The sequence below is a fragment of the Pogona vitticeps genome, chromosome 1 (assembly GCF_051106095.1).
Source record: "Pogona vitticeps strain Pit_001003342236 chromosome 1, PviZW2.1, whole genome shotgun sequence".
Lineage (NCBI taxonomy): Eukaryota > Metazoa > Chordata > Lepidosauria > Squamata > Agamidae > Pogona > Pogona vitticeps.
The window spans coordinates 93045996-93061874 of NC_135783.1; the positions used below are offsets into that span (position 1 = coordinate 93045996).

Below are 15879 nucleotides of genomic sequence, written 5' to 3' on the forward strand. Positions count from 1 at the left end.
CTGGCTTTTCCCTGGTCCCTGAGAGTACTTGCTGTAGGTTTCTTTGGGTTTACCTACAGATTTCCCCTCACCCAATGGCTTTCTTATTTGGGAAATAAAATCTGCGATCTCTGCGGCTGCTGCCACAGATTTCGGTTTCCTTTCCCTCACCTGGAATTTCAATTCCCCATGCAGGACTGAATAGAACTGTTCCAGCGCTATCAAGTCTTTAAGCTGCTCATAGGTTTCTGTCCCCTCCTGCGATAGCCATTTCTCAAGCAGCCTCACCAATTGGGCCCCCACTTGGGTAAAAGTCTGCTCTGGCTTCTTGGTTAGGGACCTGAATCTTTGTCTCAGCTGTTCCGCATTTATCCCATGTCTGGCAAACACCAGTTTTTTAAACTCTGCAAAATCTTTCATCAGTTCCTCAGGCATCTCGGCATAAACCTCAGCCAGGCTACCACTGATTAAAGATCGCATGATGGTCATCTTCTCAGTTTCCCTCACTGAGAAGTCCACAAACGCTCTTTCCACTAGGGAAAAGAACACCTCAGGACAATCTCCCTTGTGGTACACAGGGAATTTCTTCAGGTCAGCCTTAGACAGTTGGCCTCCCTCAGAATCCCTATTGTTATTATTGTTCTGGTTCATCATTTCCAATTTTCTTAATTCAAACGCCATTCTTTCTTTTTCCAGAGCAATTTTCTCTCTCTCCATTCTTTCTTCCCTCTCCATTCTCTCTCTCTCTCTCTCTAATTCAAATTGCCGCTGTTTCTCCCTTTCCTCCCTTCTTTCTCTCTCTAACCTTTCTTCTCTTTCCCTTTCCTCCATTTCAAATTGCCTCATCCTCAGTTCATGCTGTTGGGCTATGAGCAATTTTCTAAGTTCTGGGTTCTGCTCTCCTGTGCTGTCACCCTGCACTGAGCCAAATTCATCCTCAGAACCTTGGTCAATCTGGGGGTCTTTCACGTCACTCATTTCGGCCATCTGGCTTCGAGTCAAGGGCATAATCCCCCCTCAGAACAGGCTGCTTTAAAAAGTCAAGCCTCAAAATAAAACGACCACTTTTTTCCTTCTTGCCTCAGAACCAGCTCTCCCTAGAGATTGCTGCTGTTCTTCAGCACTAAACTTGCAACAGTATCGAGTCAGAGCCTACCCCCCTCTGCTGGGCCTCTCAGCTGGCAAGCTAGATCACTGTTACTACGCAGTTTTGCCTCAGCTTTTTTCCCGCCAAAACTAGGCTGCCTCAGAGCACCTTAATCTAAGTCTCCCCAGTTGGCACGTTCTTCTACTAGCGCACCTCCCCGTGAGGTACACCTAGAAGATTACCTACGCGCCTCAGACTGTCCCTGACTAGACCCCCCTTGCTCTGGGCACACCTGCCAAGGCTTTGCTGGACCACTGGACAACTGGACCAGTCGTATCCCACCGCTGCCACCAATCAATGTGACAAACCCAGACCTACTGGGATATGTCACACAGTTACACTAAGCTGCCACCAACCATTCCCTTTAAGAAGTCACACAGACCAGGGATGGATTTTTCAAACAATAAAAAGAATAAGGTTTATTTTAAATACACACAGGGAAAAATAAACAATCAGGTGAATAGATAAAGTAACGTGGCTTATTCTCACTCATACAAGCATACAGTTTGGTTCACCCAGAACCCTTAACTTAAAGCACAGACCCTGAACCTATCAGTTCTGGCTAACCAACAGACACCTGAACCTATCAGGTTGGTACTCTGACACACAGTAGTACCCTGTCTGACACACAGACTCCCACAACAGCTTCTTCTTCCCAGCTGCTGCTTCTTCACATCCCAGTGTCTCTCAGCATCTCTCAGCATCTCTTCACCACACACGCTCCACATATATTTATACAGTACAGCCCCTCCTCCTGATGTCCCGCCTTCCACTCCCCATAGGATGGAACTTTCCCTCCAAACCCATGACAGACAGGTAACATCAGTGCTGTATGTAACAGTGAGTCCATTCCCTGGCCCATGACTTGCGTTTTCTTCAGGCTGATTGTTAATCCAAAGTCTTGGCTGGCTTTGCTAAAATGATTGCTAAGTTGTTGGAGATCTTCAGCAGAATGGTCAACAACAGCTGCATCATCGGCAAAGAGGAAGTCCCACATGGTGGATTTATGAGCTCGAAATCCACACTATGATTCTGGATAGACTCTGTCTGCAAGCAACTAGAGTCTCTTCACCACAGCATGGACAAGCAGCTTCCCTACAATACTAAGAGAGATGCCACAATAGTTCCTTTTTTCTTATACAATGTGACGATGTTTGCATCCTTCATGTCCTGCTGTACTCCACCTTCGCTCCATGCATATACCTGATCTAAATGCCATACCACCTCAAATGACACCTGGTTGCCATTTCATATTCCACCTCCTTTTGATTAGCATTCACCATCCTAGGAACAGTTGCCATCTTATTTGTATCACAGGTATTCAAAGGCATAGTCATACCCCCAATGTTTCAGGACTTTCTTATAATTTGGAGACAGGACCTTGACTCTCATTCACTTCTTGGTGTTAAAAACCTTTCCTTAAGAATGTTTACTCTTTTTGAAAAGGCATTATTGTACTTTTGATTCCATGGTTCTTTCTGTCTCCTTGTTCTATATATACAATTTTGTCTTCTCTCATACACTTCCTGCTACTCTATGCCCCCTCCTCAATTGCTATAGTTCATTTCAGTTTTACAACCATGTTCTATCCAACTCTGTGGAACAAGACAGCATTTTCAATGTTTTTTTTTCCAAGACATGTCAAACCTGTCCTGTTTTTCAAAGGCAGTTCATTCAGTAGTCTTCTTGTCAAACGAGTTTCTTGTTTCCATGTACCTCTCATGCTGCCAACATTACAGCCGTACTGCCTCATTGCCCAAGTCTACGTAAAGGTCACTCAGCATTTTCATTATAAAATCCCATTATTTTCTTGTAACTCAACAATCTGAAATTGCATTGAGCCACTACTTGGCACCAGGCTACTAACCCAGTAGCATTTTCATTATTCCTTTATACAAAAGCATATGGAAATGTCTAAACAGAAGCTTTTCCACATCCCTAGTTTGGTTCCATATTCTAAAAGGCACCTACGACCCATAGCAATTGTTCTCTTCCTTGGGACTTGTCTGCTTAATCTTTACATTATTTTATGGAGATTTATTGTTTGTTTGTTTAAACTTCTTCTCTCTTTTCTTAGCATGTAATTGAAGTTCTGTTCATTGTCATTTAGAGTAGTAAACAAGCTCACTATATAATTTCAGTTGGAAATTAAAATGGAAAATAACTGATCTTCTGAGAGGTAATAGGGGAAATGTTATACTCTACAGCCAACTGTGTGAATCAGTAAATGGCTCGTTTCAGCAAGATGACTGCATATATGCATCAAAACTATTGTGACACTAAATGTATTTTTGTGCATATATTTGTGGGATCAATAGCAGGTTTATGAGACAATGCATCCACCATACCAGCTCCTTTCTGGACATCTAACTAGTTATTATGCATTATATATATTTTAGACAAATGTTCAGAATTACAAGATTTTGGTAAAAGGGGAAAAAAGGAATTGTGTGCTTTGATAAAAGACTAAGGAGAAGTCACTGAGAAGCTAAATCACCAAATTTCCACAGATTCAGTGGACCTACTCTAGTGGTGACTTACCACAGGAGTACAGTAAGTGTACAACATTCTTTCATTTATAGATATGGAGAAAGACAAATACTCTGATACTACCAACTTACCTGAAGCTGATTCTTAAGTTTGCAGTCTCTATCTTGGGAATTTAATTTAAGTGCAGATCCTGCAGCTTCAATGTCTAGCCTGGATGATTTTTCCTGTTTCCCTCTCCAGCCAAACTATTCTACATTCTGAAGCCCCCAAACCTAATGAAGAATCCCGCAGAACTCAAGAACTTTGTCTGTTTATGGTAGTTGAATTTACATAATCAAAGAACCCAGTAATATATATACCGACTTCTACCATTGATTATTATGAGGTTTTGCCCAGGTCTCTGTAGAATTGCAGTGTTCAACTATAATCCTGTATATTGTGATTTTAATATAAATCTCATTGAAATACACAGAAATCTCTTCTATTTGATACGTATAGAATTACACTAAGTCATAGTAGATGTTTCATGTGAATTCCCACTTTTGTCTGAAAAAAGTGCCTTGTGCCCTTTTAGTTATAATTCAACCCAATCCTTGTCCAGGTCTTTAGGTCTTCTTCTGATGGCTTTAGAAAAGAAATGAAAGAAAAGGAGGTGAAATGAAAATAAAAATAAAAACAGAGTGCTCAGTTTTACCACCTGCCACTGATGTTCTTCCTGTCTTGCCTCCACCATTCCATTTATGACATGGTCTTTCTGTGGCATTTCACTATTTGAAGGAAGGAATGCTTTATGGACAATCTGAAAAGTGTTATCAAAAGGGTACGGGGGGGGGGAGGATCATCTCCAATCTGTTTGTCCTTCATCTGGACATGGGGGAAGGCTCTATACATCCTTTACAAATTGCATGCTCTCCTTTGTTTGCCTTAGTTTTCCCTTCTCTTTCCCCATTTCAAATGCCATTACATGAACGCTAGCTTTAACTAGATGAATCCACAGTGGTGGCCCTCTGCCCTGATAATGCCTCTGGGGTCTTCGCTCTTCTGTGTGGTTGCTCCAGAAATACAAAAATGCCCCTGAATTGGTTAGTAATACACACTGATCTGAACCTGTTTTGTTCTTCCTGGTCATGGAATTTGATGACTGACATCCTGTTGTGCAGCTCTGCATACACAATGTGAAGGTGTGAAATCACAACTAAAATCAATAGAGGAATTCTGAGGAGTATCCCCCACCTGGACTCTAGCTGGACCATCTGGAAGTCACAGACTTTGAAGCAAAGTAGGAGAATCAAGGATTAAGTAAAATTAAAACTGAAAATAAAATGGGGCTACTGGGGTATGGGACAAATTTCCTGAGCTTGTGGAGAAATTCAATCAATGCAGCACTTACGTGCATGCAATTTATGCCCAATCATTTTGGTTACAAAAGAAAATGTAGCAAATGTCCAAGATAATGCTATTGAAGAAGCCCGCTTCTGCTCGAAAATAGTCTAATCACCTTAACAGTTCAATTTGTTTTTAATTTTACCTATATTTCATATATGTTCATCATTTAAATTGTACAATGTTCTGACATGGATAAAGAAAGACATCTGAAACTTGCAGCATGGTGGAATCGCTGTTCATAAAGGACTCCTGCATGCATATTGTACAATGGTTGCAATGAGAACCACACAACTAATTGTGCAACTGGACTTCAGCTTCATCTACTCTGCTGCTTGTGTAGCTATGTCTATCCTTCCTTACTGTACTTCAACCAGCAAAGCTAGTCTATTAATTTAAAAGATGTTATCTTCTGAACCATGTTGTTTAGATCCTATCTCAGTACCACTATATCATAGCAACCAATCTTCTGTAAAGCCTCTAACACAAATAAGATCAAACTACTTGTTATTCACCTTCCAGTAGCTGCCTTGTAATTTCCACTGGAAAACACATATATTATCTGATCATTTAAAACTTGCACATACTATTGAGTTTTTCAGGATCAACATGATTCCCCCAAACTGCACTCAGCCCCAATCAGAATCAGCAAAGAAAAAGGTCATGGCTACCGTTCCAGTTAAATCTAGCAGTAAATATTTGTGCTTGTCAGTTTACTGGGCTAAGTTGGCTGCCATGTGGTAAAACTACCTCTCAGAGTTCAATCTGATATCAACTCCTTCTTTGGCATTTTGCTTTTATCTGATCTACAGGACAATCTTGCTTGTTTGTATGTTTCTTATACCTGCATTTTTCCTGTCATGAGTATCTTAGCAGTAATTGGCCAGATCCATTTGCCTGTTTATATGTGATCTCTCTGCCCTGATAAGGGTTATTTTACACAATGAAGACAATCATCACTAGCAGCTCTGTTCTCTTCATCTTCTGAAGGTAAGCCCATCAGGAGCCAGAGGCAGTAAGGCATAGATTTCATTTTCCCTGTTTTATCCTCTGTTTCTTTTATAGTTGCTCTGTATGCAACATTTCCACTAGCTGGAGTACTATAGGACATGAAGGATACAAACATCATCACATTGTACAAGAACAAAGGCAACAGGGCGACTGCAATAACTACCATGGCATCTCTCTTCTCAGTGTTACAGTGGGGTCTCTACTTAAGAACTTAATCCGTATTGGAAGGTGGTTCTCAAGTTGAAAAGTTCTTATGTTGAATCTGCATTTCCCATAGGAATGCACTGAAAACCATTTAATCCGTATCTGCTCTTTTCCGTCCATAGAAACTACAGTGGAACCTCTACTTAAGAACTTAATCCGTTTTGGAATGGTGTTCTTAAGTTGAAACGTTCTTAAGTTGAAGCAAAATTTCCCATAGGAATGGACTGAAAACCAATTAATCCATTCTGGCTGTTTTTGTTTGTTTGTTTGTTTGTTTTTTGTTATGTAGACGTGCGTTCAGACATTGAAGCATTAGTTCCCATAGGAACTAATGCAAAGCTGGTTAATACGTACTCTACCACTAGGGGGAGAATTTTTTTTTTAAACCTAAGATGACCTAAGGTTAAAAAATGAGCAGGAAAGGATTTTTTTCCCTGTTCTTATCTTGGATTTCTGTTCTCAAGTAGAAGCAAAATTTAGCAAATGGAGCTGTTCTTAAGTTGGATTGTTCTTAAGTTGGGACGTTCTTAAGTAGAGACCCCACTGTATAGGGAAGCTGCTTGCCCGTGTTGTACTGAAGAGACTCCAGGTGCTTGCAGACAGAGTCTATCCAGAATCACAGTGTGGATTCCGAGCTCATAGATCCACCACTGACATGGTAGTTTCCCTCAGACAGTTGCAGGAGAAATGTAGGGAACAACAACAGCCACTCTTTGTGGCCTTCATAGATCTTGCAAAGGCTTTTGACTTGGTTAGCAGGGACAGCCTTTTTAAAATACTTCCCAAGATTGGATGTCCACCTTGAATCCTTAGCATCATCAGGTCCTTTCATGAGGAAATGAAGGGCACTGTAGTTTTTGATGGCACAACATCAGATCCCTTTGACATCCAAAGCAGAGTGAAACAGGGCTGTGTCCTCGCACTGACCCTGTTTGGGATCTTTTTTGCTGTCATGCTGAAACAAGCCTTTGGAACTGCAACAGAAGGTGTCTATCTCTGGACTAGATCAGATAGAAAGCTCTTTAATCTCTCTAGATTGAGAGGGAAGATCAAAGTCCAGCTGAAATGTATGCAGGACTTTCTCTTTGCCGATGATGCAGCTGTTGTTGACCACTCTGCTGAAGACCTCCATACAAGGATACAGTGGTGCCTCGCATAACGAGCGCACCGTACAACAACGAATTCGCATAGCGATCCCTTTTTTGGGATCACTAATGCGAAGGCATACCGGCAGCCCCAATGGGCAAAACTCGTATTGCGAAGATCTGTAAGCGTTTCGCTTACCGATCTTCGCATTGCGATGTCGGGAAATCAGCTGATCAGCGGCTCCAAAACTGCCACCGCACGACCCAAAATGGCCACGTGCAGCGTTTTCACGCCCTGCCCTCGCTTACCGAGGGTGCAAAAATGGCTGCCAGATGGAGGAAACTTCGCTAAACGGTGAGTACAGAAGCCATGGCATTCCAATGGCATTTTGCGTCCCGTTTAGCGATGTTTCCCCATAGCGACAGTTAATCCGGAACGGATTAACCTCGCTATGCGGGGCACTACTGTATCTGCAAGTGGGATCTGAAGGCCATAGGAATGGACCTCAACAGATGGGAAACCTTGACACCTGAGCATTCAGTGCAAGGAACAAAACAGAGAAGTCAAATGTATTTGGTAGCAGTGATCATGTATGCAGCACTTTTGGGAACTTATTATTATAACAATAAAAAAGATTACAGGGAAATTTTACTGTCAAAACCAGAAGTTCTAGTATTAGCATTACTAGGACAATCTAGATGCTAAATGTTGGATTAAAGAAAACATGATTTCTTCCTGTGGATGATTGGCTTCTGAGTGCTTGGAAAACCTTGCTGATTATTGTTTAAAAAGTTACTCATTAAAAAGGACTCCAAGGAATCAAACAGTCTTATACATGGAAAGAGTGGAGATTGTAGCCATTTCTTGATGTACTGGAACAAAATCAAATCATATGACCAAGAAAGCTTGAATGCTGCAAAGTAGGTTTTCTAATTAGCACATTATTTTTGAAGTTATATCTCTACCTTTTCCCTTTCATTTTATCTGTCTGTCTGTCTGTCTGTCTGTCTGTCTGTCTGTCTATCTAGTATAATTTAAAAAACTTATTTAATTACAGTTTTCCAGCTATTTTAAATTATAATGATAAAACTGTCCTTTAAAGTATTTTTAAAACAATAATCCATGATCTCTAAAGTTTATCATATATGCACATGAGAAAAAAATAGTTTCACAGAGGCACAGTTCTGCATATGGAGACAATTTGATACAGGACTCAATCATGCTCTCTTTCTTTTTTTTCCAACTCTACCTCAGCAGGCAAACATAGACAAAGGTGCTTGGCTTGCATTCCAGAGACAGGGTTGAGTGAAGGGTGTGTGGGGTCTTTGGCTTTGTCCACTAGATTATTTCACACTAGAGCTGGTTAGGGCTAGAGAACAGGGAGGTGGAATGGCTGCAGTCTATAAAAATTCAGTCTCACAAATCAGATGCTCCTTTCATCCATCAACTAATTTTGGATTGCTGTTGCTGTGAGCAGATAACTACCATATTTTTCGCTCCATAAGACTCACTTCATTTTTAGGGGAGGAAAACAGGAAAAAATATTCTGCCAATTTCGGCCTGCTGGGCCCGCAGGGGTGGAGGTGGGGGGAGCCTTGGAAGGGTCCGAGAGTGCCTTCCAGGACCCTTCCGAGGCTCCCCCCACCATCCCCCCACTGGGCCCTGGGGAGCAATGTTTTACAGTATTCACTCCATAAAATGCAGACACTTCCCCCACACTTTTTTTTGGGGGGGAAGAGCATCTTATAGAGCGAAAAATACGGTAAGACAGAACTGGGAATCTTTTGTTGTGCTGTCCATTCCTTGCCCAAAAATCTTCCTTCTTGAGATATCTGGAATGATATCTCATGTGATGTTGGGCTACCTCTTATTGTTTTCAGAGATTTTGATTCATGGAATAGCTAAGGATTCGTGTCTGCAATGACAACCATGAACCAATAACAATTAGTAGCTGTCCTCATGAATATGGCAAGGCATACTCTGGATCTGGTATTGTCTTCAGAGGGTGTAAGGCAAGGCCTTCTGCACCAGAGTACTGGAGAAAGCATGCCAAAGCAATCAGTTGTTCATTTTGAGCAATTTGTTATGTGTTTTGCAGACGAAGTCTTCTGAATTCCTCTTGATTTGAACTCCAGTACTGGAGCAAGTCACATTGATGTAACTTTTGGCAACCACTTATCTTGTTAGCTAGGATTATATTCAGAAGATTTCAAGGTGTTTGGAATGGTGAATGCTGCCATCTGCTTACTCCATCTTTGTGCCTCCTGGCTAATCAAATCTGCCAAGGCAGGAGTGATGCCACATAGTTAAGGAAGGTGATAAATGCTTTTTCACGGGGAAGCTTCCCCTTCTTATCTAAGGAAAGCACTTCTAAAACTTTCTGTTAAATAAATGGTTACATGGTTGTATTTGGTTTTCTTTTAAATTTAATTATTATGTGGTTCAAATTGTTTTTACCTGTTTTTACCATGGTTTGTGATATTTGCAACCTGAGAAACATTACCTAGTACTGGACAGAGAAATACAAGAAGTAATAAAAATGTAAGTTATTTTGGGGAAATAGACCAAATCAGCATTTACGCACTTGCCTTCCCATTCTGCCCACGGTCCCAGTTGCGAATACTATACCTTTAGGTAACCCAGAGGAAATGGAATAGCTGGCTACATCTCTACATAAGAACACTTCTTTTAGAGATAAGGTTCCCCAGAAACAATTGTTACAGGACTGGGCAGTGTAATTAATTGGGGATTTCTTCCACATTCTTTTGGTTTTGCTGCAGAAATACTTGTCTTTTTCTCTTCATTTTTCTCCCCTTGCTTTTCTACGTGTTGTCGAGTGTTAGGACTTGCTATTAAAAGTTCTGTGGAAGTTTTTTGTTTATTTTGCAGCAGCATTGTTAAATATTTATGAAGGACCTTAAGTCTAACTTGCCTTGAGGAAAAATAGATGAATTAATAATGTATGCCATTGCTTTGGAGAAAATTAAAGGTTGGGAGCACGTGTTTAAAAATTAAATCATCCACAATCTAAGCTAACAGATGTTATTTAGTTAAAAAACTCACAAACAACAAAGTACGGAGAGGTGTCTACTCTCTTCCCCTGTTCCCTATTCTCAGTGAAATCTTAATGATTCATTGCAGTTGAACAGATTCTAAAGCCGGAGGCTATAACACTGGATAATAAGGAAGTGCTTCAATTGCATCCTTGAAAACTTTTGCTTCTTTTTCACATTTTCCTGCATTGTCAGAATATAGGCATGAATATAAGCATATTCTGCACATTGGAAGGCTTCCTCATACATATATTTACCTGTGGCAGGAAAAGTCCATGCGATCATGTGGATTCTGTACATTTAGCTCTCTTTCTCAGTTTCAAAACCAGCGGTGCACATACAGCCTGTTGACATAAAAGTTAAAAAACATACAGAACAGCTGATTAGGTGGGCAGCATCTCCTTTGAAGGGTTATCTACTAAGTGGGTATGTGGATACTCTTTCTGGCCTCTCTTCCACCCAAAATAGTTGAAAAGCACAATTTTAAACATTTTGACACAATGTACAAAAATTGAAGTGCTAGTGTAGTGCTTTTTGGGAGCTATAGTCTTGTTACCTTTTAGGCTTTATGGAGGGTGACTCTTGAAGAACTACGATGCCCAGAAAGTGTCATGGCAGGTTCTACTTTTGTATATTAAGAACAGGAAGTGCAGCCCAGGACAGATATGGAGCCTCTGAGACAGACCCTTGTCAAGTGAATGAGATACAGATGTCTTAAGGTGTCCGTTGGTGTGAGTCCTTAGGCTGGAAGTCCCAGAATTCTGCCTGGGGGATTACTAGAGAATTCTGGGCGTTGTGTCCAGAAAAATCCAAATGGCACATTCTTAGTTGGTGCTGTGTCTTGAAGGTAGTAGGGTTAGAAAAGAAGGAAGTGCCAGCAGGAGGAAATGAAGCAAGGCCAAGGCTGACAGCTTGAATTGGTATTAGAGATGGGCCAAAATTGAACCACAAACCAACACACACACACACACACATACACACACACACACACACACACACACACACACACACACACACACACACACACACACACACACACACACACACACACACACACACACACACACACACACACACACACACACACACAAATTTGGTTGGTACATGCTTTGTTTCATGAACCAGCCAGGGACCCATGTTTTGCTGAAATGAAACAAAGAGCTGAATTTTTCCCCTCAGAGCCAGGCCTGCTGCTTCAGCACATTTGCCCATCTCCCAGGTGATAGGCCAGCACATGATCAGAGGGCAGCAGGCTGTCTTCCGGAAGCCAGGATCAAAAGCCAGTGTATGCACTGGTCTATCAGCTGGGCAAAGGGTGCATGTGCAGTTAGATTGCGTCCCCAGGCATGAAAAATGAACTGCAGAACTGGTTCATGCGATTAGCTAGAAACCATGAAACAGACTGATTTATCATGTTTCCACTATTCATTTTGCAGATATATTTGTCTGCCACTTCAGCTATGCAGATAGGCTAACAGGGCATTTGAAAGTATATGATGAGCTCCCTCTTTGAATACAGTGTTCTCCTCATTCAGGTTCAGAACTACTAGAACACAGAGCTCTTCTCATTCAGAATTAGAACTAGTCACATTGTAGGGACAAAGAAACATTTTCACACCTGAAGCCAGCAATATGGATAGCACCTATCACACATATGACACTATATTAAGAAGCTTTTTAAGACATCAGTCATTTTTCCTTTAAGGTTAACCCCCCCCCAAAGAAATGAAAACAGGCATACAGCAGCATTACAGGTAACTAGGCTGATACAAAGGTCCAACTGTTGTGACCCTTTAGTAATTCTCGTCATACAGTAGAAAGCAGCTGTGTGGTGTTTATTGATATTTGGTAATTTGATATAAAGGCTTAGGAAGTAAATGCCTCTGTTGAAGTGTGTCAGTCAGTCAAACCTACTCTTCGTTTTTTCCATATTATTCACCCATAGCTGGTTCGCACAAAATCTGCTAGCATTTCAGAACAGTTGGACTGTCCTTCCAATCTAGAAAGTGATCGCTTGCATAAAGTGTAACCTCCTTTACATTTTAGAAGCCATGTCTCATTAGATGTTTAATGTTCTATCACGCTGTCTAATGCAACATGACATGACTAGTAAAATTTGAGGAAGGCAGCCATTTTTCATACGACAGTCCCCCCCCCATTGACTGCAGATTCTAGGCCTAAGATAATGCAGAGAGCTATACAGAGACCTAAATCATCTGCATATGAGAAGATGGTAACATATTAGATAGCTGGTGAATAGCTAATTAAAGTGGGAGACAAAACAGCTTGCCACCTTATTTTTTAATGACATATGATGCTTTATTGCTTTCCAATTGCTTTCAAAGTCTGTTAGCCTCAAATACCAGCTTTTTCCCTTCACTGTTTATATATTTGCCACCTACACAGTGAAAACATAATCAGGTTGTTTTCATGTAATTAAAGAAGCTAACCTACATATAATGATGTCTATAGTCTGGAAGGATAAAGTCACTTTATAAGAAGTTAATGTTCAACAAAATATTCATTGGGTCAATCTCATTCTAGGAATGAGCTTTGATTTGGCAAATTACATAAATATCAAATGAATTGTGTTTGTGGGAAATACTTCAAGCTTTTTGTAATTAGAACCATAAAGTGTGTAGCTAATTATGGTCAAGTGCCTCATTCTACAAACTTGTTTGTATTGACTATGAACACAACATTGCATTTTCTCTCACTATTACCATATTAAAGAAAATAGACACTTAAGACATGTTAGTCAGGTCCTAGTCGCACAAGGAAAATGTTTTCTAGTTCTTCCAATACTTTCCATATCCCTGTTATATGGAATTGTGGCCATGTGGTTTTGTATCCCAGGACGACCGTCCCAATATCTTTTAGCAGTACCGATTTATTTCCTCCTATTTGAATTGTTATGGCCAGCGACACCATGGTGCCAGTTTATTTTCTCTCTTGCTTCAAGGGGCATATATATATAATATTTCTTGATACAGCAGTATATCAGAAACAAGCCTCCCTCTAAGGTAACTGACTGTGTAAGCATGCTTGACTCATCACACACACCCCCGCACAGGTTTCCTCCTCCCCCATGCACTCAAAGCTATCATTTCCAACTCTTTTTGTTCCTGTCACAACAGAACCCCTCACGGGGGCGGGGTGGAAATTAGAAGGAACATTGATCAGGAAGGGGGTTCTTTCTGTTTAGGAAAGTGTCCCTCTTTTACACTGGCTACTCCTGCAGAAATGCATTGCACACAATGGACATGGGATATCCATGCAGGAGTACTGGAGATCGCCCTCGCATGACTTTGGCATACCAACGATTCAATGTATCTTCTCACAGAAAAGAAATTTTCTTTTACTCACCAGTAATGTAATGTGGTGGCCCCCGGTGACATACTTTTACCAACATATTGATGTATCAGGCACTATTTTTTTTAAAAAATGTGCATGCTGCAATTATGGCAGTCACCTTCCTGGCTTCCATTCTGAAAAGAAGCAGGGCAGACCATGCACACTGGCAATTTGGGTAAGGAATGCACCAGTACAATAAAGGTACAAAATAACACAATCCTCCTGGCAATGGGGAAATATTCCACAGTTACTCCTCTATCTGGGAAAATGTCTAGGTCTTGACTCTGCATCATGTGACCAGGGGAAAAAATGTTTACATAACTGGAAGGTAACTACACAACGTTTCCCTCGTTTGACCAGGGACTCAGTTGTAGCAAAAACAATAGGTTTTGTGGCACCTTTAAGACTAACATGTTTATGACAGCATAAGCATTCATGTAACACTGACATTTTTATGAGACTCATTACATTCTTCAAATTACTTGTGCTCACATAAATCTAATGAAGTACACTAATTTTCTTAATCCCCCCTTGTCCTCTCGACTCACCCCCCAAATACAGCTCCAAATAATTTCCATAGCATGTTTTGTAGATCTACAGGAGGCTGTAGGGGGTTGGGTAAGCTGTAACCCCCCATCCAAAAAATCAGGTCCTTAGAGAAGTTTCAGTGCCCACTTTTGTGCCTTGGCAAGCCTCTCTCTGAAGTGATGGACATTAGGAACAAGAAGCAGGAAAAAAGCAGATATATTTTTCTTAAAAAGCAGGAAATGGGTGGGAGTGGCTAAGCACCATAGAAGCTGCAAGGGATTATGGTGCTGTAGGTCTCTCTACTCACTAGGCACTGTACAGGGAGCCTCTTAAAAATACCTACAGTCCCTGTTAAAATTGTATTTTTACTATTTGTAAGTTTTAATACCAGTTATTTCCTTACAACAAAATAACCTGGATGCTACTTGTTTCGCCTACAAAGTAATGTTGCAGCTATTAGCTACATTACTTGTTACATTCAAGTTATATACCTAGCAATTACAGTACATATAAATGCATTCCTTGTTATGAATTACGATCGAGCTCTGATTAAGAGAGGTCATTCACAAAATACTTGTTGGCTTCCTCCAGCCTGATGCAGTGCTCTTCCACAATATGTACCAGATTTCCTTAATAATCTCAAGGAAATACCTCCTCAGGAATGCACACTGTAGGATATCTCCCTTCTTTGTTGTGCTACATTTGAGGGTATATCAAGGTTTCTGTTGTTCACACAGAAAATGAATTTAGGCATATAGCAGTGAGTAAAGTATCTGCCTGCAGAGCCATAGGTTGGGAGTTCAGTTCCCCGCTGTGCATCACAGAGGAGCCAACTTGTCTGGCCCTGGGCAAGCTGCACAGTCCCAGGGTGACCCCCATAAGAAGGAAATGGTAAACTACTTCTACCTTAAAAAAAACCCTGAACATTACCACTATAAGTCAGAATTGACTTGATGGCACACAATTATTATGTATAGGACACACATACTCTTGATTTCATTTTGCCATTAATTTCAACTTTATTCAAGAACATTTGTATAAGGAGGTATATAAATAATACATAGAATAATCCATGTCTCCTTATTTTAAAACTCCATGGCTTATCCATCCCCTCCTCCACTGATTTCCTATTAAAGGGGGTGGGACAGAGAGATTAAAGCAACCTTTTTTTTTCTTTTTCCTCCTCTTTAAAAAGCCTATTTTTCAGTTTGTAACAAAAAAAACACCCGTCAATATGCTAGCACAAATAAGAGCTCATATTGAAAATAAACAGTGCTTAACAGGCATGAGGCCGGAAAACTGTGCAAGTGGCCTTTTCCATATGCCTGGGTTTATAAAATTCTTTTTAGTTGTTCACTTTTGATAAGATCACCAAAGTCATGAAAAAGATAATGTAATATGTTAAGACTCTACATTTGGAAGGTTTTACTTACTGTGAAGTCTTATACCCCGTTTGAGTCTACTGAGGAGTAAAGTGCATTGAACTCTCAAGAAAGTTTAAGACTGTGACCTTAATGAAGTAGCTTTTAAAAATATTAAAATATTTTAGCTTATCATCAGAATATCTCAGGGGAGGGCAATACCAATGAAACAACTTTAAAGCAAACACTTCAGAACAAATTGAAATAATTTACGTAACTATCA

General features: G+C 40.6%; 1 protein-coding gene across 1 annotated transcript in view; it reads right to left on the minus strand.

Moving 5' to 3' along the window:
- LOC144586492 (uncharacterized) overlaps positions 1-1968 on the minus strand; it is a 1082363-nt gene extending 1080395 nt beyond the window's left edge. The window contains exon 1 of the mRNA XM_078384807.1: positions 785-1968. Coding sequence (XP_078240933.1) covers positions 785-987 — 203 coding nt within the window. The 5' untranslated portion in view covers positions 988-1968. The remainder of the gene's footprint in view (positions 1-784) is intronic.
- Positions 1969-15879: the final 13911 nt, after the last annotated feature.